Below are 23,566 nucleotides of genomic sequence, written 5' to 3' on the forward strand. Positions count from 1 at the left end.
AGGTCACAGAAAATCAGTGGCATCTCTAGACAGAAGAATTTCTTCATCTCACCCACCTCTATAGCATGGATCCTGCTTTAAAATTGGTTATAAAAAAAAAGTGTTAATAAAAAAATCCAAAAGGTCTCCTGCGTAATTTTAAAAAGCTGGCCAATTTCACACTTCTAGTAAAACTACTATAAAATTATTTGATAGCCTCATTCAACTAATTCTATATGGCTATGAAAGTGAAGACTGGAATATATAGGAAGGGACAGAATGTCAATATAAATCCTGCACCTCCAGTTCTGTAACTCTGTGCATCCACTGAAATTCCCCCAAACAATGGAGCTTGGATGTTTCCCTTACAGCTCATCATACTAAAAGATATTTTCAAATTCTGGTGTCACCTCACAGTAACAGCAGCACAAACACCTTCCACTGCCAGACACATTGTGAAATAACACAAAACCCCCGCAAAAAAGACACTCAAAATCTATACTGCAGTCCCATCATAACCATAACAGTAATAACACCAAGGATTCAAACAATAACCCTACCTGTGAATAAGCAAGGGTAAATATTACACTGGGTCCTAGAATACCAATACACCACCTATTGAGGAAACAAAACAAACCTGATTACTATAGATCCCTATACAGACACTACATGCTAGCAGAATCTCTCATCATGGTCACACACACAGAGCAGAGACAGACCCTCACCAAATACAGAATACAAATAAAGGAGCACAAATTAGAAAAAACTGAAATGGAAACCCCAAGAAGCCAGACTCTGTGTATTAAAAATGGAAAAACAGAACCACCATTCCTCATAAAACAATAAAATCAAGAAACATAAAGCATCAGTTATAATATTTATTTATTATTTATTTATTTAGTAACTTTTATATACTGACGAACGTTGGGAACATCTCGTCGGTTTACATATAACAGAACTGAGCAACAGGCTTTACAATTTTTGCGTAATTAGATAATTAAATAAGGAACATTCAGAGCATACAAATAACAGATTAGATTATATAAGTAAAATTATAAAAGTGTGATACATGAAAGAGGTTATCTAACTAATAAAGAAGTTATCATACTAATAAAATAATATTTTAAAACAACTGATAAATAGAATTTCTATTAATTAAAATCATATCATTTTTTACAATTTCCCAAACACCAATAAAATATTTCAAAACAGCACATATAGCAAATAACACCCAATAATTAAAATTAATAAGGATTTTAAAAAGCCCCTGCTGTCCATGCATGGGAGCTCTTGATTTCCAGTCACCCTGATATTGTCGAGGATTAGGAGGTTATCCTCTCTCTCTCACAAATACTCACATGTCCAATCTCTCTCACACATACAATGTCACATATATACACATTCATGCTCTTATACCCACCATAACCTCTCGCTCTCACAGACACTGACATACTCTCAGGGTGTAAGACACTCTCTCCCCCAACACACACTCCCCCCCCCCCCACACTCTTACTCCCTTGGATTTTCTCATACACACTCATGCTCTCACTCTCACTGGCTCCCTCACATACACACAAACACACACACCCAGGCAAGTTCCCAATCATTCTCACACAAACACACACACATAGGTAAGCTCCCAGTCATTCTCACACTGACCCCCAGGCAGGCTCCCATTCATTTTCACACCACTCCCTCCCCATCCCCCAGGTATGCACACATTCATTCTCATACACACAGACCCACAGGCAGGCAGCAATCCATTCACACACACACACATGCACCACACACAGGCAGGCACCTATTCTCACACATTCAAACCCCAGGAAGACACCCATTCATTCTCATACACAGACACACCCTCAGGCAGGCACCCATGCATTCACACACATACACCGCCAGGCAGACTCCCATTCATACATATGCACACACTAAAGGCAAGACCCCCTCTCTCTCTTTTGCCAGCAACCTCAGAGCCTCTCTCATTCCTCTGCTGCCACTGTCACTGCTGCTGCGTGGCTATTGGGGAGGTGCTGATTGCTACTACTGGCACTGAAGCCCATTCTGCTGCCTCCTCTCTGCAGGCCCCGTGGGCTTCCACTTCCTCCATGCTGATCTCCTACATTGTGAGATCCGCATAGAGAAAGTGCTACTCTTGCACATTCCCAAAGATTACATGTGCCAATCAGTAAAAAGTAATTTATTTTTTTTTACTTTGCTGTCTGATCTTTTCTTATCGGTTGGTCACAGGATTTTTTTTTCCACCTTTCCTTTCTTATTTTTTTTTGCCAATTCCTTTTATATTATCTTTTTTTCTATTTCTTTTCTCTCCATCTGTCTTCTTCCCTCAAACACACAGTCAGGTTCTCATTCTCACATGCTTTCTCTCTCTCTCTCACACACACACACAGGCTCTCACTCTCACATGCTCTCTCTCATACAATCATTCATACACAGTCTCTCACTGGCACATGCTGTCTGACTCTCACACACACAGACTCTCTCTCACTCCCACATGCTATCTTGCTCAAGCACAGGCTCTCACTGTCACATGCTCTCTCTCATACAACCATTCATACACACAGTCTCTCACTGGCACATGCTGTCTGCTCACACACACAGAGGCTCTCACATGCTGTCTCTGCAAACATTCAGGTTCTCACTCCCACACACAGTCTCTCAACTCACTATCACACACAGTCTCTCAACTCACTATCACACACAGTCTCTCAACTCATCTCATGCCGCACACATACACACTCTACAGGCCCCTCAGCCTTTCTCTCACCTCTAGGCCTCCTCTTCACGGGAAGCCACAGGATGGGCTCTGCAGCGGCCCTAGTCTTCTCGGGCCGCCCGCAATCTGGGATTCGCGGCGGCCCGTAAGCGCTGATCCTCTTCTGCACGTGGCTGATGTTCCTCCTCCTTCCGGCATGCGGCTGATGCTCCTCTTCCGGCACGCGGCTGATGCTCCTCCTCCTTCCTGACCGCGCGGCTCCGGCAACATTTTTCTTCCGGGGCCGCAGGGGCAGGAAGAAGGAGGAGTACTTGCAGGCTTGGACGCGACCTTCTTTTTCGGGCCATGGTGACGTGAGGTCCACCACGGCCCTGCTGATCTTCGGCGACCGTATGAGCCTTTTTGTCGGCCACCAGTGGCTCGGTGCCCCCTAATGCTAGGCGCCCTAGGCGATCACCTAGTTCGCCTAGTGCTTCCACCGGCCCTGTGTAGGACCAGCCAACTGACACAACTGATTCTTCTGTGGCCTGAGGAACTTGCTTCAGGATCTATTCTGCCTCTCTTCATTAGGCCTTAGTACTTCTTCAGTCAAAGTTCATCTCGGTGCCATTGTGATAACACCAGCAGTTGAAAGGGATTCCAGTCTCCCTCCTCCCCCTTGGTATCAAAATTTATGAAAGGAGTATGGCATTTCAAACCTCCAGTTAGTAAATCTCCAGTGCTTTGGGATCTCAGTGTAGACCTAGCTCAACTTATGAAACCACTTTTTGAGACTGGGCTTGAGGTTTCTCACCTGTAAAGTATTCTTTTTCATGGTAATCACTACAGGACATAGATTAAGTAAACTACAGGTTCTGGTTTCATAGTTTTTTCACAATAGGTTGGTTCTACAAATTTGACCTGTTCCTTCCAAAAATGGCATTGGCGTTTCACATTAATCAAGCTATCTTGCTACATTCTTTCCAAGACCAGATGCACAGAAAGAAAAACAAGCTCTTCACTCCCAATGTGTTAGTTAAAGATAACTCAATCTTGCTGTCAAGCTTCTTAACTGTTCAGGTCCTTTGATCCCACTAAATCGGGAATGGTAGTTGCTCAGCGAACTCTAATTAGCTAGCAGACTGTATGGTGCTGGTTTACAGGTTATGGACTCTTGTCAAGGCTCATCAGGTGAGAGCATTGGCAACTTCAGTGGCTCATTTCAGGACCATTTCTACTGAGGACATTTGCAAAATTGCCACTTAGTCATCTATTCACAACTTCATATCCCGCTACTGTCTATACAGTATGTCCCAAGGAGATGGAAACTTTGGACAAGTAGTTCTGTTCAACTTGTTCATTATTAGTCCACTCTGTACCTGGTGGAGCTAGATTGTCTTGAAGTAAGTGCTTCTGCTGTACAGTCCTCAGCTTGTGACTCCCACACATTATGGCTAATTCATGTATGTTTGTTGATGGAGAAAACAAGTTTGCTTACCTGTTAACAGAGGTTTCCATAGATAGCAGGATGTATTAGCCATTCTTAATACCCGCCCACCTCCCTAGAAATTAGATTATCTAGCTAAAGATCTGTAAGAGGCTGAATGGTTCACGAGGCAGTGTGCATTCACATGCATGGAACTCCCATGCATGCTCAATAAAGTCTTTACTGAGAGCTGGGTATGTGTCAGTTCTGTCTGATGGCGTCACCCATACATTATGGCTAATTCATCCTGTTTGCAGGTAAGCAAACTTGCTTTACTCTGTAAAAGAAATAACTGTGTGCCATAATTTTGAGAAATGTGGTGATTGCATGATTTTGTTTCTTGCAGTGGTTTTTGGACCGCATGGCTGATGATGACTGGTGGCCAATGCAGATTTTAATTAAGTGTCCCAATCAAATTGTGAGACAGGTATGTAAAATGTGGTATTTTTTTAAAATAAAAATTGCTTGGTTCAGATGCAAAAATATTTATTTGAATCTGAAATTATTACAGTTAAAACTTTATGGTGCTTGAGTCTACCGTTAATTCTAAGTACACAAATGGCATCAATTATGTTTTTGTGGGTTTTTTTTTTTTTAACACTGTAGCTTCCCCCTGATCCTTGGGCTTCGAGCTCAGTTGGACACAGCCTCTACTGGGACAATGGTGCTTGAGCCTTTATTTACAGCTACCTAGTGTTTTCCCTGTTTAACCCAAGTCATCATAGCAACAATCCAGGGCCAAGGACACCAGACTATGGCTGCCTCTGGAACCCAGTATGTGTGCAGCCTGTGTCTGCTCACTACAAGTTGCTATTGTGTGGTGACTTGGACACTTTCTTTGTGCACCCATGTTGGCCAGTCCAGGGCATGAAATTCAAATTCAGGAATCAAACCTAGATCTCCACTATTGCCCCACATAGCACAACATCGGTAGGTTTAATTACATATCCTATGTCACATACATTATGTACCCTTTTTCTCTGCTCATAGCTTGGAAATTGTGATTGCGAAGGCCTTGCTGAAGTAATAAATAATAAGAATAAAGCTATGAAGCTAGACACCTAGGTTCGGGTAACAATTTTCAGCCCATAATTTTAGATGGTATCCACAGGCATCCTTTAATTATGAGATTTGTAGAGCACTGTGTTCATTGACATCTTTATTTACTTAATACTCTGGACTTGCAGATGTACTTGCAGATGTACTCTGCAAGTCCCACCCCTTAAGAGGGCCAGACTAACTTCAACCAGGGACCGTGCCTTCTCAATTGCAGGCCCAACCCAATGGAAAGCACTGCCCTCAAACCTCCGACTGGAGTCATGCCCAAACAAATTCCGAAAAATGCTAAAAAACTGGCTTTTCCACCAAGCCTTTCCGGACTAACTTAGCCACAAACATCTCTCACCCTGCAGCTATGTAAATAATTGTCTCTCATTCCCTCCACCCCATTCTCTGTAAATAGCTCCCTTTATCACACCCCCCTCCCCCTTCTTGTTTTTTAGCTATACCTCGGGCTCTCAGAGCCCTTTCTAATTCTTGTTTTGCTGGTTGTCCACTCCCACTCCCCGTTCAATGTACTTTCCACCTGCTGTTATAATGTAAACTGATATGATGTGTATTTTAATGTCGGTATAGAAAAACTGTTAAATAAATAAATAAATAATATGAGACAAAATGCTAGCAGAATTCCGTGGCACCAGCCTTGTGCTCAAAACAGTGAGAACTTTGGCAGTTTATTTCTGATTAACTGCAGCTTGAGTAAAAGAAGTTATATGCAGAACTAATGGAGCCTTCTTCCTGGGGTACACATGTGCATGTCTCTGTATATACATGAATTCTAGCGCCCCCCCCCCCCCCCCCCTCCACCAGAAACACACAGCCACTCACGGGTTGGGGGTTTTTTGTTCTGACCCTACTTCTAATATGGAGTTGCAGGTAGCTCAGATTATTCACATCGCTTTTTTTGAAGCTATAATCCATATGGAAACTTTGTCTGTTCCTAGATTTAAAATCATTTAGGACAGTGGTTCAGGCTCTTGTTATATCCCATCTGGGCTATTGTAATGGCCTGTGCATTGATCTCCCTGAGAGATTAGTTCACAGGCTGCAGGTGGTCCAGATTGCAGCAGTGAGAGTTGTTGTCAGATGTCCTAGGCATACATTATTGTTACTTCTATTATGTTTGTAGATTGGCTCCCAGTAGATTTGCAGATATAATAAAGATTCTGTCACATTTTGAACCATATGAGGCAATGGACACATGTATTTGAGGAGCAAATTAGTGGTATACTATATATCCCCTTTCATTTCCTGTGTTCTAATCAAAGGGTCTTGTTCTCTCTATCTGTAATCAAAGTAGCTAAAAGAGCTGGAATTTGTGATGGGGTTTTTTCAGTAGCTGCTCCTTTATTATGGAATAAACTTCTGGTGGATATTAGATTACAGCAAAATTCTCTCTAGTTTCGTAAACTGGTAAAGGCGTGGCTGTTCCCTAGCTGACAGCTTTTATTTTTGGATTATATGGGTGACACATGGTCCATGGATTATTTACCTGACATAAGGAGGGGTCCAATGTTGGTCTATTTCTAGTTAGTTACAAGTGGTTTATGTTATTGTTTACTATTTTGTTTTGTTGTCTGTGTTTATATTTGTATTATGTTTATTGTATTTATTGGTTTTAGCATTATTTTTTGCGTTGTTCTGGTTTCATTTATTTGTGATGATGTTTGTTCAGATTTGGTATTCTGCTTTAGGTGATGTGTTTATGGCCGGGTGAGTGGTCTAGAAATGTTTTTAAACTAAATAAAATGATTTCATAAGCCTGATTTTCTTCCTTTGTAATGTTGACTTAAAAGCCAATTAAAAGCAGAATTATAACTGTCACATCGTTCTGCTCTAGAAATTAATCTGTGGTAGATGACTGATTCTGTTCTCTAACAAAATCTGTTATTAATGATTTTTTTTTTTTTTTTACAGCTAGGAAAAATGCAATTACATTCCACAGCCTAGTAAACAAGTGTTCACATTACTAGAAAATAACAGATCACAATTTTGCACTATTTGGCAACCTAATTGCAGTCTAAGCAGAGCTTGCTAGAGGCTAAACAGAAAATGGAGACTGAATTATCTTCTTACCTGGAGATGCTCACTCCAAACCAAAGCCATTGGCAGGACAATGTAGGGAAGTTTGCCTATGTCCCTGCCTATAAGGCATTTATTCTTTGATAAATGCAAGACTTGAATTTCTAGTGCTAATATGGATCCTTTCTTAAGCATTAAATTCAGTCCAAAAATAAAAAGCAATGTCTTTCTTAGACTTAGATGTGTTTGCATTTGAGTAGTTATTATATTTAAATTTATTCTGTGTGTCACAAACAGATTTTATTAAACATTTGTAAAGCTTACAAAAGCTGTGGAAAGTGGCCCAATATGATAACACTGTGATAACTGAGTAACTGTCTACTCGTCTGTAACTTCAGCAATTCTGAAAAGAATCTGTGGCTAAACATATATGGATCCCGGAGTTTCTTTTTTGCATTTACTGCTTTGCAGATGTTCCAGCGCCTGTGCATTCATGTGATTCAGAGACTGCGGCCAGTCCACGCTCATCTCTATCTGCAGCCGGGGATGGAAGACAGGTAAATAATTTGCATCTAGTAGAACTTCATCCACATGATTTATGAGAGTATTTCATATATTGGTTATGTTAGAGACTTCAGTATTATATATAGAAAACTGTACAGCACTGAGCATAATCATCATTGAAGTAACCTTAGAGATCATCTGTGGAGTGTTTTTTCATTATAAGGATTGTGAGAACATGTGCCCTGACTTAAGTGACAAATGTAATGGTGGTCAACCATTATTAAAGTTTAGTGTTTTACATGCACAGGAAAAGAAGGCAGTTAACAGAATTCTAGAGAGGTACGGTACATCTGTGTTGGAGATTGAGAATTTTCATATATGTGAATTGAAATGTAAAAATTAAGAGACCTGGCTGGTTTATTTACAAAGTATAATGTCCTCAAGAGATCTCCTGGGAAATGCAGCGAATATATGGAGTAGCAGGTTTTCATGCAGATTTTAAGAACATAAGAAATTACCAAGCTTGGTCAGACCAAGGGTCCATCAAACCCAGCATCCTGTTTCCAACAGAAGCCAAACCAGGCCACAAGAACCTGGCAAGAACCCAAACACCAAGAAGATCCCATGCTACTGATGCCAGTAATAGCAGAGGCCATTCCCTAAGTCAACTTGATTAATAGCAGTGAATGGACTTCTCCTCCAAGAACGTATCCAAATCTTTTTTGAACCCAGCTACACTAAATCCATTAACCACATCCTCTGGCAACAAATTCCAGAGCTTAATTGTGCGTTGAGTGAAAAAGAATTTTCTCTAATTAGTCCCAAATGTGCTACTTGCTAACTTCATGGAGTGCCCCCTAGTCATTCTATTATCCGGAAGTGTAAATAACCGATTCACATCTACTCGTTCAAGACCTCTCATGATTTTAAAGTCCTGGATCATATCCCCCCTCAGCCGTCTCTTCTCCAAGCTGAACAGTTCCAACCTCTTCAGCCTTTCTTCATAGGGGAGCTGTTCCATCTCCTTTATCATTTTGGTTGCCCTTCTCTGTACCTTCTCCATTGCAACTATATCTTTTTTGAGATGCAGCGAGAATTGTGCACAGTATTCAAGGTACGGTCTCACCATGGAGCGATACAGAGGCATTATGACATTTTCCGTTTTATTCACCATTCCCTTCCTAATAATTCCTAACATTCTGTTTGCTTTTTTGACTGCTGCAGCACACTAAGCCAACGATTTCAAAGTATTATCCACTTTGATGTCTAGATCTTTTTTCTGTGTGGTAGCTCCTAATATGGAAGCTAACATCGTGTTTTTCCCTATATGCAATGCCTTGTCCATATTAAATTTCATCTCTCATTTGGATGCCGAATCTTCCAGTCTCACAAAGTCCTGTAATGTATCACAATCCACTTGTGATTTAACTACTCTGAATAATTTTGTATCATCTGCAAATTTGATAACCTCAGTTGTCGTATTCCTTTCCAGATCATTTATATATATATTGAAAAGCACCGGTCCAAGTACAGATCCCTGAGGCACTCCACTGTTTACCCTTTTCCACTAAGAAAATTGACTATTTAAGCCTACTCTCTGTTTCCTGTCTTTTAACCAGTTTGTAAACCACGTAAGGACATCGCCTCCCATCCCATGACTTTTTAGTTTTCTTAGAAGCCTCTCATGAGGGACTTTGTCAGACGCCTTCTGAAAATCCAAATACACGACATCTACCAGTTCACCTTTATCCACATGTTTATTAACCCCTTCAAAAAAAATGAAGTAGATTTGTGAGACAAGAATTCCCTTGGGTAAATCCATGTTGACTGTGTTCCATTAAACCATGTCTTTCTATGATTTTAATCTTTAGAATAGTTTACAATTTTTTCCCAGCACTGAAGTCAGGCTCACTGGTCCATAGTTTCCCGGATTGCCCCTGGGGTCGTTTTTAAATATTGGGGTTACATTGGCCATCCTCCAGTCTTTAGGTATAATGGATGATAATGATAAGTTACAAATTTTAACTAATAGATCAGAAATTTCATTTTTTAGTTCCTTCGGTACCCTAGGATGCATACCATCTGGTACAGGTGATTTGCTACTCTTTGTCAATCTGGCTTAGTACATCTTCCAGGTTCACAGTGATTTGGTTCAGTTCATCTGATTCATCACCCTTGAAAACCATCTCTGGAACTGGTATCTCCCCAACATCCTCATTAGTAAACATGGAAGCAAATAATTAATTTAGTCTTTCTGCAGTGGCCTTATCTTCCCTAAGAGCCCCTTTAAGCCTTCCGTCATCTATAGGTCCAACCAACTCCCTCACTGGTTTCTTGCTTTTAAAAGTGTGTATTATGAGTTTTTGCCTCTACAGCCAACTTCATTTCAAATTCTCTCTTCACCTGTCTTATCAATGTTTTACACTTAACTTGACAATGCTTATGCTTTTTCCTATTTTCTTCAGATGTGTCCTTTTTCCAATTTTTGAAGGATGTTTTTTTGGCTAAAATAACCTCTTTCACCTCGCCTTTTACCCATGCCGGTAATCATTTTGCCTTCCTTCCGCCTTTCATAATGCGTGGAATACATCTGGACTGCGCGTCTAGGATTGTATTTTTAAACAATGTCCATGCCTGTTGAACACTTTTAACCTTTGCAGCTTATTTATCACACCCCTTACTTTAAATATGACTCATTGTGCTTTATTAATAATTATGGCTTCTTTTGATAACCTGGCAGAAAGGGCTTAAAAATGCATTTATCCCAGGACAAGCAGGATGCTAGTCCTCACATATGGGTGTCACTGATGGAGCCCTATTGCGGGAAAACTTCTGTCAAAGTTTCTAGAAACTTTTGACTGGCACTGTGAGGCCACTGAGCATGCCCAGCATGCCATGATATTCTCTGCCACAGCGGTCTCACTCTAGTCTTTGGTTTTCTCCGCTACTTTAGGCATCGCGAGCATAGGAGCTCTCTGAGTTTATACTAAATTCTGATGGAAAAGTCAACGCTTAAAAAATTTTCTCTCCCTTAGGGGATCTCACTCTCATATATCCCACAGGATGGTGCGATATTCACAGTGTTTTTAGTTCAAAAACGCTAATTTTTTTCTCTCACAATTTCGTTTTCATCGATGGCTATCGACAATACCATGGCTTCGGGTTTTAAAAAGTGCCCGATCTGCAATCGGACCATGTTGGTCACAGACCCGCACCTCGAATGCGTCGTCTGGGCGAAAAACATGATATTTCGTCCTGTCAGCAGTGTCAAGAAATGACACCGAAGGGAAGAAAACTTCGGCAGGAAAAGACTGAACAACTTTTTCACCTGCAACTAATTTCTTCACCTTCGACTTCAACTAAATCTTCCCCAGCAGGAGTTACAAAGAAAATCCTGCTGAAAAAACGTCGACTGGACGGTTCCGGGGATAAAGCATCGCCAACACCGTCGACATCATCGATCAGATCGGAGACCGAGGTAAGGCCTAAACACAAACATCGGCATATCTCTGCGTCTCCATCAGTTCCCTCCCCAGAGGAACTGAGCGGGAAACGGCCAAAACATAAGGATACATCGCCGTCTCCTAGGCCTCCCTCGGTACCGCCGACACAGCCATCGCAGGAGATGTTATCTCCTCCATTGGTGCCAAGTGTTCCACCCGTACCACAGGACTTGACTGCATTGATTAAAGAAGCGGTACGGCAAGCCCTAAAAGATCAGCTACCGGCGACCATGCCGATGCCGGCAATACCGCCAATGCCAGTGATGTCTCCTCCACCGGTGACGTCACCGATGCCGGTAAACATACCGATGACGATGGCAGTATCACTACCGGCGACATCGCTGATGCCGGGATCACTCCCAATGCCAATGACTTCGATGCCACTGATGACCGCGCCGACGATACCAATATCGATGCCTCCTCTTTTTTCGGAGTCTGTCTTGATGCCGACCACTTCATCGGTTCTGATACCGATGCCCATGGTCACCCTGGCGCCAACACAAAGGAAAAATGGAACATCATCGACAACAACTAAACAATCATCGAAGAGACCGATATCCTCGATGCCAAAGTCTTCGTCAACGGTGCCACTTCCTCCTGAGGCTCAAAAATTCACAGAGGAAGCACTGTATAATCTCTTACAAAGAAGATACCAGAATTTATTGGATTCTTTGCTATCCAACCCAAGAGAAGAAGATTCTTCTACTGAAGACCCTTTGCCAGGACCTTCGGGCCTTCTTCCTCCACCTAAACCATCAGTACCACAACAAAAAACTCCAGAATATGATACATGGAGTGATACTGCTTCAGACACTTCATCAGAAGACTTTGTCTGACCCATCACCACCGCATCCTAGAAAACAATCTCCTCCAGAAGATCTCACCTTCACCACATTTGTGCAGGAGATGGCGGACTCCATCCCCTTTAAATTGGAAACAGAGCAAGACACTAGACAACAGACCTTGAAGGTACTCCAATTCGTTGACCCTCAAAAACAGGTTGTGGCAATTCCAATCCATGATGTTCTATTACAGCTACAACATCGGCTTTGGGAACACCCCTGCTCTGTTCCTGCAGTAAATAAGAGTGGATAGTACCTATCTAGTGCAATCCACTCCAGGATACCAAAAGTCACAACTTCCCCACCACTCAGTGGTCATGGAATCAGCGCAGAAAAGGTCTAAAAGAACAAGGGTCCACTCATCAAATCCCCCAGGTAAAGACCATAGGTTTCTGGATTCCCTGGGTCGTAAGGTGTTTCAAGGTGCAATGTTGAATTCCAGGATCTCATCCTATCACCTCCCTGTACTAGAGAAATCAGTGGAAACAAATTGAGGAGTTTGTTCCATCTCTCCCCACACAATACCAGGAGGCTGCACAGGCCATCATAAACAAAGGTTTAGAAGCCGGAAAACATGAAGTCCGAGCTGCCTACGACGGCTTTGAGACGGCTTCAAGAGTGGCTGCGTCAGGCATCAGCGCCAGGAGGTGGGCTTGGCTCAAGGCCTCAGACCTTAGGCCAGAGGTTCAGGATAAGTTAGTACATCTCCCCTGCCTAGGAGACAACTTATTCGGATCCAAGGTACAGGATGCTGTGTCTCAATTAAAAGAGCACACAGAAACATTAAGACAGCTATCTTCTCTCCCACAGGATCCCTCCATACATACTAGACGTAAACCTCCAAGGAAAGACACCAGACGGCCTTTCTACTGACAACGGAGGTATTACCCTCCCGCATCTAGACCCAGGCCCTCCAGAACCCAGCAAAGACCGCAACCACGGCAACAGAGAGCAGCTAGGCCACAACCTGCTCCACAAACAGGACCTGCTGCTGGTTTTTGAAATTTCACCCAGAGAACTGAGCCTTTACTCAAATCCTCAGCCAGGACTACCAGTGGGAGGCCGGATATCCACATTTTACAACAACTGGATATCAATAACATCAGACCAATGGGTCCTCTCAATAATATATCAAGGATATCAACTCAACTTCATCTCAATTCCCCAAGAATTTCCACCAAGTCAATCTCATCTCAGCAAAAATCATATGCTTCAATTACAAATAGAATTATCCACCCTTCTGAAAACCAGGGCAGTAGAGCCGGTTCCCTGTTCTCAGAAGGGAAGAGGGCTTATACTTACTCAGAGGCTTTTTTCACCCATTCCTGACAATCCTAGTTTAGAGCCCTCCTCAGTAGGTTTGCCTGTCTGTTTATAAGAACATAAGAATTGCCATTCTGGGTCAGACCAAGGGTCCATCAAGCCCAGTATCCTGTTTCCAACAGTGGCCAATCCAAGTTACAGGTACCTGGCAAGTACCCAAACATTAAATAAATCTCAAGCTACTATTGCCTAATAATTAATAGCACTTTATGGATTTTTCCTCTAGGAACTTATCCAAACCTTTTTTAAACCCAGTTGCACTAACTGCTTTTACCACATCCTCTGGCAATAAATTCCAGAGCTTAACTATGCGCTGAAGGAAAAAGAATCTTTTTCGATTTGTTTTAAATGAGCTACTTGCTAACTTCATGGAGTGCCTCCTAGTACTTATATTATCTGAGAGAGTAAATAACTGATTTACATTAACCTGTTAAATTCCTTTCATGATTTTGTAGACTTCTGTCATATCCACCCCCCCCCCCCCCACCCAGTCGTCTCTTCTTCAAACTGAACAGCCCTAACTTCCTTAGCCTTACCTTTACCTCATAGGGCAGTCGTTCCATGCCCCTTATCATTTTGGTCGCCCTTCTCTGCACTTTCTTCAGGGCAACTATATTTTTTTGAGCTGCGGCTACCAGAATTGCACACAGTATTCAAGATGCGGCCCTCACCATGGAGTGATACAGAGGCATTATGACATCCTTCGTTTTATTTGCCATTCCCTTCTTAATAATTCCTAACATTCTGTTTGCTTTTTTGATCGCCACAGCACACTGAGCCGATAATTTCAATGTATTATCCACTTTGACACCAAGATCTCTTTACTGGGTGATAACTCCTAAGATAGAACCTAACATTCGGGCCGATATAGAAAAAACCCGCGGGAGAACGGGCGAGCGCCCGCTCTCCTGGGCACGAGATTCAGAAAAGCAAAAAATGCAAATTAGGGCCCGTGGTAAAAGGAGGCGCTAGGGACACTAGCGCATCCTTAGCGCCTCCTTTTTGACAGAAGCGGTGGCTGTCAGCGGGTTTGACAGCCGACGCTCAATTTTACTGGCGTCTGTTCTCGAACCTGCTGACAGCCACGGGTTCGGAAAACGGACGCCGGCATAATTGAGCGTCCGTCTTCCAACCCTCAGGCCGCGGGCAGAATTTTAATTTTTTTTTTTATTTTTGGGGCCTCCGACTTAATATCGCTATGATATTAAGTCAGAGGTTGTACAGAAAAGCAGTTTTTTCTGCTTTTCTGTACATTTCTGCGGTGTCAGCTGAAATTAACTCCTGCCTTTGGCAGGCATTAATTTCTGAAAGTAAAATGTGCAGCTTGGCTGCACATTTTACTTTCTGAATCGCGCAGGAATAACTAAAAGGCCCATCAACAGGCATTTGCATGTCGCTGGCGCTATTAGTTTTGGGGGGGGGGGGGGGGTTGGCCGCGCGTTTTCCACGTGCTATTACCCCTTACTGTATAAGGGGTAAAAATAGGGCGTCAAAAACACAGGGGCTAACAGTGCGCTCAGCCTGAGCGCACTTTACTGCATCGGCCCAATTGTGTAACTACAGCAAGGGTTATTTTTCCCTATATGCATCACTTTGCACTTGTCCATGTTAAAATTCATCTGCCAGTTGGAAGCCCAATCTTCCAGTCTCATAAGGTTCTCCTGCAATTTACCACAATCTGTTTGACATTTAACTACTCTGCATAATTTTGTGTCATCCGCAAATTTGATCACCTCACTTATATCCTTTTCCAGATCATTTAAAAATATATTAAAAAGCACCCTTCTAAGTACAGATCCCTGAGGCACTCCACTGTTTACCTTTTCCGCTGTGAAAACAGACCATTTAATCCTACTCTGTTTCCTTTTAACCTGTTTACAATCCACAAAAGGACATCATCTCCTATCCCATGACTTTTTAGTTTTCTTGGAAGCTTCTCATGCAGGACTTTGTCGAACGCCTTCTGAAAATCCAAATACACCATATCTTCTGATTCACCTTTGATCACATGTTTATTCACCCCTTCAAAAAAAATGTAGATTTGTGAGGCAAGACTTCCCTTAGGTAAATCCATGCTGACTGTGTCCCATTAAAACATGTCTATCTAAATGTTTTGTGATTTTATTCTTTATATAACAGTTTTCACGATTTTTCCCGGCACTGTTGTCAGGCTCACCAGTCTATAGTTTCCCGGATCACCCCTGTAGCTCTTTTTAAATATCTGGGTTACATGGTCCATTTTCCAAACTTCAGGTACAACGGATGATTTTAGTAATAGGTCAAAAATTAATTGAAATAGGTCTGAAATTTCATTTTTAGTTCTTTCAGAACCCTGGGGTATATGCCATCCAGTCCAGGTGATTTACTACTCTTCAGTTTGTCAATCTGGCCTACCACATCTTCCAGGTTCACCGTGATTTGGTTCAGTTTATCTGAATCTTCACCCTTGAAAACTGTCTCCGGAATGAGTATCTCCCCAACATCCTCTTCAGTAAACACCAAAGCAAAGAAATTGTTTAATCTTTCCGCCATGGCCTTATCTTCCAAAGCTAAGTCCCCTTTAACCCCTCAATCATCCAGTGGTCCAACCGATTCCTTCGCAAGCTTTTTGCTTAGGATATCTTTTTTAAACTTTTTATTGTTAGTTTTTGCCTCTACAGCTAACTTCTTTCAAATTCTCTCTTAGCCTGTCTTATCAATGTCTTACATTTAACTTGCCAGTGCTTATGCTGAATCCTATTTTCTTCTGATGGATCCTTCTTCCAATTTTTGAATGAAGATCTTTTGGCTTAAAATAACCTCTTTCACCTCACATTTTAGCCATGCTGGCAATCCTTTGACCTTCCTTCCACCTTTGTTATTGCAAGGAATACATATGGACTGTACTTCTAGGATGGTATTTTTAAACAGTGTCCACACCTGTGGCACACTTTGAAGCTGCACCGTTCACATTTTTTTTAAAACTATTTTTCTCATTTTATCAAAGTTTCCCTTTTGAAAGATTAGTGCTACAGCCATGGATTTACTTACCCCATCCAGTCATAATTTAAATTTGATCATATTATGATCAGTATTGCCAAGCAGCCCCACTACTGTTATCTCTCTCATGAAATCCTGCACTCCACTGAGAATTAGATCTAAAATTGCTCCCTCTCTCGTTGGTTCCTGAACCAATTGCTCCATAAAACTTGTCATTTATTCCATCCAGGAACTTTATCTCTTTAGCATGTCTTGATGTTTCACTTGCCCCAGTCAACATTAGGGTAATTGTAATCTCCCATTGTTACTGCACTGCCAATTTGGTTAGCTTCCCTAATTTCTCTTAGCATTTTACTGTTGTCTCACCATCTTGGCCAGGTGGATGGTAGTATACTCATCACTCTTCCCCAAAATGCAAGGGATTTCTACCCATAAAGTTTCAATTGTGTATTTAGTCTCATGCAGGATCTTTATCCTGTTGGGCTCTATGCCATCCCAGACATAAAGCGCCACTCCTCCACCAAGATGCTCCTCTCTGACATTGTGATATAATTTGTACCCTGGTATAGCATATCCCATTGGTTGTCCTCTTCACCATGTCTCTGAGATGCCAGTTAAGTCTATAATCATCATTCACTGCTATACACTCTAATTCTCCCACCTTACTTCTTAGACTTCTGGCATTAGCATACAAACATTTCATAGTGTGTTTTTGTTTATATTAACATTCTGTTTTTCAGTTGACAGGGTTAAATTGGAATCTTTTAGCTCAGGTGAGTTTTTAATTATAGGCACTTGGACTACTTTTCTTATTAGAATCTCTCTGTTGGAATGCCCTACCTCTATTGCTTCATTAGTATCCTTCAAAGATTCCTCCCTCCAAACCATGTGCTGCTGACTGTCTGCTTTCCCCTTTGATTTCATTTAAAAGCTGCCCTATCTCCTTTTCAAAGGTTAGCAACAGCAGCCTGGTTCCACTCTGGTTAAGGTAGAGTTCATCCCTTCAGAAAAGACTCCCCCTTCCCCAAAAGGTTTCCCAGTTCCTTACAAAACTGACTCCCTCATCCTTGCACCATAGTCTCATCCATGCATTGCGACTCCAGAGCTCTGCCTGCCTCTGGGGACCCACGCGTGGAACAGGGAGCATTTCAGAGAATGCCACCCTGGAGGTTCTGGATTTCAGCTTTCTCCTTAAAATCCTAAATTTGGCTTCTAGAACCTCTCTCCCACATTTTCCTACGTCATTGGTGCCCACATGTACACAACAGACAGCAACACCCCCAACACACTCTGTAATCCTATATAGGTGATGCATGAAGTCCGCTACCTTCAAACCAGGTAGGCAAGTTACCAGGAGGTTCTTACGTCCACCAGCCACCCAGCTATCTACATTTCTAATAATTGAATCAACAACGTTAATGGCCGACCTAACCCTTCCCTCCTGGGCAGTTCTGGATAATACTTCTCCCCTTCTTTGATAATTGGACACCATCTTTGCTCAGCAGTCCTTGTAATGCCATACCATAGTTCAGGAAGGCGAAATGCTTTCTTCAACACCTTCTATGCAACCATTTATTTGCTTCTAGAATGTGTGTGTCTGTCTCGACCTTTATCCTTGACTTGATAGAGGATTATAAAATCATGATAGGTTTAGAATGGGTAAATGTGAATTGGTTATTTACTCTTTTGGATAATAAGACCACTAGGGGGCACTCTACGAAGCTAGCAAGTAGCACATTTAAACAAAATGAACCTTGCTGCAGAATTTTGAATTAATTGCAGGATTTTTAGGTGTGCATGTGAGAGGCCAAGAAACAACACATTTCCATAATCCAAAGCTGAAGGAATAGAAGCTTAAATGATTAACCGGAAATCAGAATTACTGAGAGACTTTTGAGAGATCATAGTGTACACAGCTTTAAATAGGAAGATTGTACTAACAAGTTGATCTGTGGACACATGGACATAGAGGAATCCATCAGGATACCTAAATCCCATGCTTTATCTTTAATAGGGATTTAGATATTTCTCACAGGACAAGCAGGATGGTTGTCCTCACAAATGGGTGACATCAAGGATGGAGCCCACCACGGAAAACTTCTGTCAAAGTTTAACAGAACTTTGACTGGCCCCTACTGGGCATGCCCAGCAAGGCACTGACCCTGCAGCCAGCAGGGGTCTCCCTTCAGTCTTCTTTTTTCCACGCAGCAGTTGCCACGCGGTGAAAGGAGCTCTTCTTATCACGTTCCTGACAGGAATTCGGTTTTTTCTTTCCGAAGAAAATTTGCCCCTCAGGGGTCTCCCTTCGACAAATTTTTGTCACCTTCGCGGAATCCGGTAAGTTTTTTGCCGTTTTTTATCGACTGCTGTCGATTTTGGCCCTCGAGGCCTGTTGGCACTTACCGATCCCGCGGCTAAATTTGGCCCTAGGCCATGGCGACTGGGTTCCGTCGTTGTCCGGATTGCACCCGGACTATGTCAATCACAGACCCCCATAGGGTTTGTGTTTTGTGTTTGGGTAGTGAGCATGATGTCCTGACTTGCACCAAATGTGCCTTAAGGACACCTAAAGGTCGCAAAGCCAGGATGGAGAAGATGGGGCTCCTCTTCCATGCACCCACCCCAACGCCATCGATAGCATCGACGTCATCGGAACCGGCACCGTCGAAGTTGCACCACCACCGTCAACCCTCCGGTGACCGTCCACCATCGATGACTTCCTGGCCGTCGACTCCTGTCCCCTCCCTGGATGGGCGAGGAGATCGGAAGGACAAGCATCGCCATCGACGGCACAAGTCTCGGCCCGTCGAGGATCCACAACCATCGACCTCTGAACAGGCCGAGCCACCGACTAAAAAGCCTCGGTCAGACCTGGCACCGTCCACATCTCGTTCGCAGGCACCGAGGAAACCCTCACCCTCTCGGGGTGTGGGAGCCGTGTGGTCCCTCCGGCTCTGCCTCAGCCTCCCTCTCCCGTCGAGCCGGGTATCGTTACCCCTGGTCTCCGGGCAGAACTGGACCGGCTGGTCCAGGAGGTCATCGAGAAAGCGATGCAAAGGTTCCAACCTCCACCGGCACCGTCTCCGGCATCGATTCCGACACCGTCTCCGGCACCGACCTCGGCACAGACTCCGCCACCGAGGAGGGAACCGACCACCGAGCCTTTGGTGGACGCTCTAGCACCGCTACTGCGCCGCATGGAGGCATTTATGACGGCCCTTCCATCGGTGATTCCAGTAGCACCGACAACACCATCGTCTCCGACAGGATTTTCATCGGCAGGAGAAACACCGTTTCTGATTCCCCCGTCCGGGGTGGTCCCATCGGTGCCTTCGCATATCTCTCCACCGATCTATCCTTCGGCTCCATCGATTCCAGGACCGGCACCGATTCCATCGGCAGCCCCGAAGCCCTCGATGCCATTCCCAATTCCGCCTGCAGCACCGATTCCATCAAGGTTTCATTCGATGCCTTCGGATCCTCAACCAGGTCCTTCAGGGCTTCAAGCCCCACATGATCCTTACGATACCTGGGGTGATGATACATCTTCTGACACAGATTTACCTTCACCACCATCTCCTACAGAGAGTAGAAAACGATCTCCTCCTGAGGATCTCTCCTTTATTAATTTTGTGAAGGAGATGTCAGAAATTGTACCTTTTCAGCTGCAATCTGAGACCGATGACAGACACCAGATGATGGAACTGCTCCAATTTCTGGATGCTCCAAAAATCATCGCTTCCATCCCCATTCACCAAGTCTTTCTTGACCTTTTAAAGAAAAACTGGGAATCTCCTTCATCTGTGTCTCCAGTTAACAAGAAGGCTGACTCCACATACCTCGTCCAGTCAGCACCAGGGTTTCAGAAGCCTCAACTGGATCATCGCTCTGTTGTGGTTGAGTCCGCGCAAAAGAAGGCCAAGCGTCTAAAGCCACACTCTTCCACTCCACCTGTCAAGGATAATAAATTCCTGGATAGTGTGGGACGGAAAGTGTATCATGGGGCTATGTTGATTTCACGCATAGCTTCATACCAACTTTACATGACTCAATATAACAGAGCCATCCTTAAGCAAATGAAAGACTACGCTGACACATTGCCGACCAATACCAGCCACAGCTTCAAGCCCTTCTTAACAAAGGATTTGAGGCAGGAAAGCACGAGATCAGAACGGCCTATGACATCTTCGATGCTTCCACAAAAGTTTCAGCTACTGCCATCTCAGCCAGACGTTGGGCTTGGTTAAAGTCATCCAACCTTCGCCCAGAGGTCCAGGATCGTCTAGCTGATTTACCCTGCTTAGGGGACAATTTGTTTGGAGAACAAATTCAGCAGATTGTGGCAGAATTAAAAGATCACCACGAGACGTTGAAACAACTTTCATCTGTTCCATCTGAGGTGTCCTCCAAACAACCACCTAAGAAGGACTCTAAAAAGTCGTTCTTTCGGCCACGTCATTACTATCCTCCATCGGCCAGGCCTCGTCCTGCTCGATCCTCCAACAGACCTCAGCCGCGTCAGCCTAGGAAACAAAGACCTGCTGTACCCCCACCTCCTGGGCCTGCGGCGGGCCTTTGACTTCCCTGTACGGAGCACATGCCACATCCCACTCCCAGACATCCCTGTGGGGGGTCGACTGTACCACTTTTTACAACGCTGGATACAGGTCACCTCAGACCAGTGGGTGCTAGCAATTATCGCACAGGGTTACCACCTCAACTTCATAACTCTTCCGGCAGACTCCCCGCCTCTTCAAGCATGGAGTCTAACCAGCCATTTGACTCAATTACAACAGGAAGTATCCCTTCTTCTGCAATCAAATGCTATAGAACCCGTCCCTCCTTCTCAACGAGGGAAGGGATTCTATTCCAGGTACTTCCTCATACCAAAGAAATCAGGGGGGCTACGTCCCATTTTGGACCTTCGGGCCCTCAACAAATACCTTCAAAAAGAAAAGTTCAAGATGGTAACCCTGGGCACGCTGCTCCCTCTGCTGCAAAAGGGGGATTGGCTGTGCTCTCTCGACCTCAAGGACGCTTATACCCACATTGCGATTACACAATCCCATCGCAAGTATCTGCGGTTTCTGGTAGGCCGCGACCATTATCAATACCGGGTACTACCTTTCGGTCTGGCATCTGCTCCACGAGTCTTTACCAAATGTCTCGTAGTGGTAGCAGCATTCCTCAGGAAGGAAGGTGTCCACGTCTACCCCTACCTGGACGATTGGCTAATCAGGGCCTCCACCCCTCAGATTGCTCAATCCTCCCTAAAATTGACAATTCACACACTCCTTTCCTTAGGGTTTCTTGTCAATTACGAGAAATCTTGCTTAGTCCCATCTCAAACCTTATCCTTCATTGGAGCAGACTTGGACACCTTACAGGCAAAGGCCTACCTTCCGCTTCAACGGGTCCAAACTCTCATGTCCCTAGCCCGCCAGCTCCAGTCTCAAAACACTGCCACGGCTCGCCAATTCCTCATTCTCCTAGGACATATGGCATCCTCGGTTCAAGTCACTCCCATGACCCGACTAGCCATGAGAGTAACACAATGGACTCTGCGACACCAATGGATTCAAGCTTTTCAACCTCTGTCCTCCATAGTCACAGTTACACAAGCGCTACGTCTGTCTTTAACCTGGTGGACGACTCAGGTCAACCTCCTTCAGGGCTTACCTTTTCTCCCCACAAGTAATCCTAACCACCGACGCTTCCCACATCGGTTGGGGAGCCCATGTGGACGATTTCCAAACCCAAGGGTTATGGTCACCAGACGAAGCCGAACACCAGATAAATTTCTTGGAACTTCGAGCAATCCGCTACGCGCTCAGAACTTTCAAAGATCATCTCTTGAATCAGATAATCTTAATCCAGACAGACAACCAAGTGGCCATGTGGTACATAAACAAACAGGGAGGCACAGGCTCCTTCCTTCTGTGTCAGGAAGCTGCGCAGATTTGGACAGAAGCCCTCTCCCACTCCATGTACCTCAGGGCCACTTACCTGCCGGGAGTAGACAATGTGTTGGCAGACCGGCTAAGCCGTGTCTTCCAACCACACGAGTGGTCGCTAGACCCTCTGGTAGTGACCTCTCTGTTTCGCAAGTGGGGTTCTCCCCGCATAGACCTCTTTGCGTCCCCTCAGAACCACAAGGTGGACGATTACTGCTCTCTCATTCGAAGCCAGTACTCTCGGCCGAGGGATGCCTTCTCCCTCAAGTGGACGACAGGTCTGCTCTATGCATTCCCTCCACTTCCTCTTCTGTCAAGGACTCTCGTGAAGCTTCGCCAGGACGGAGGAACCATGATCCTGATAGCACCCCACTGGCCACGCCAGGTGTGGTTTCCCATACTCCAGGATCTCTCCATCCGCAGGCACATCCCTCTGGGAATGGATCCGCATCTGCTCACTCAAAACGACGGATGCCTCCTCCATCCCAACCTCCAGGCCTTGTCCCTGACGGCATGGATGTTGAAAGGTTAGTCCTTCAGCCTTTTAACCTTTCGGATTCGGTTTCTCGTGTCTTGATAGCTTCACGAAAGCCCTCCACCAGAAGATCCTATTCATATAAATGGAAAAGGTACACATCATGGTGCACTTCTCAGTCCCTTGATCTCCTTTCCTGTCCAATCTCTAAGTTCTTGGACTATTTATGGCATCTATCAGAATCCGGTCTTAAAACCTCTTCCATTAGGATGCATGTCAGTGCGGTAGCCGCTTTCCATAAAGGTATAGAGGGTGTTCCTATTTCAGTACAACCCCTGGTAACACGCTTTCTTAAAGGCTTGCTCCATTTGAAGCCACCTTTACGTCCACCGGCCCCATCTTGGGACCTTAATCTGGTTCTTGGTCGTCTAATGAAACCACCTTTCGAACCTCTGTACTCCTGTGACTTAAAATATCTCACATGGAAGGTGTTATTCCTTTTGGCTGTTACTTCAGCTCGCAGGGTTAGTGAGTTACAGGCCCTAGTTACCTATCCGCCTTACACTAAGCTCCTGCAAGACAGGGCGGTACTCCGCACTCACCCTAAATTTTTACCTAAGGTAGTTTCTGAGTTTCATATCAATCAATCCATCATCCTACCTATCTTTTTTCCCAGGCCCCACTCCAACTCCGGGGAACAGACTCTGCATACCCTAGACTGTAA

The 23,566-nt window shown here is 44.1% G+C and overlaps 1 protein-coding gene across 1 annotated transcript in view; it reads left to right on the plus strand.

The window, feature by feature from the left end:
* USP34 (ubiquitin specific peptidase 34) overlaps positions 1-23,566 on the plus strand; it is a 1,009,100-nt gene that overhangs the window by 756,373 nt on the left and 229,161 nt on the right. The window contains exons 57-58 of the mRNA XM_029593702.1: positions 4,528-4,608; positions 7,734-7,819. Coding sequence (XP_029449562.1) covers positions 4,528-4,608; positions 7,734-7,819 — 167 coding nt within the window. The remainder of the gene's footprint in view (positions 1-4,527; positions 4,609-7,733; positions 7,820-23,566) is intronic.

Source organism: Rhinatrema bivittatum, chromosome 3 (assembly GCF_901001135.1).
Source record: "Rhinatrema bivittatum chromosome 3, aRhiBiv1.1, whole genome shotgun sequence".
NCBI lineage: Eukaryota > Metazoa > Chordata > Amphibia > Gymnophiona > Rhinatrematidae > Rhinatrema > Rhinatrema bivittatum.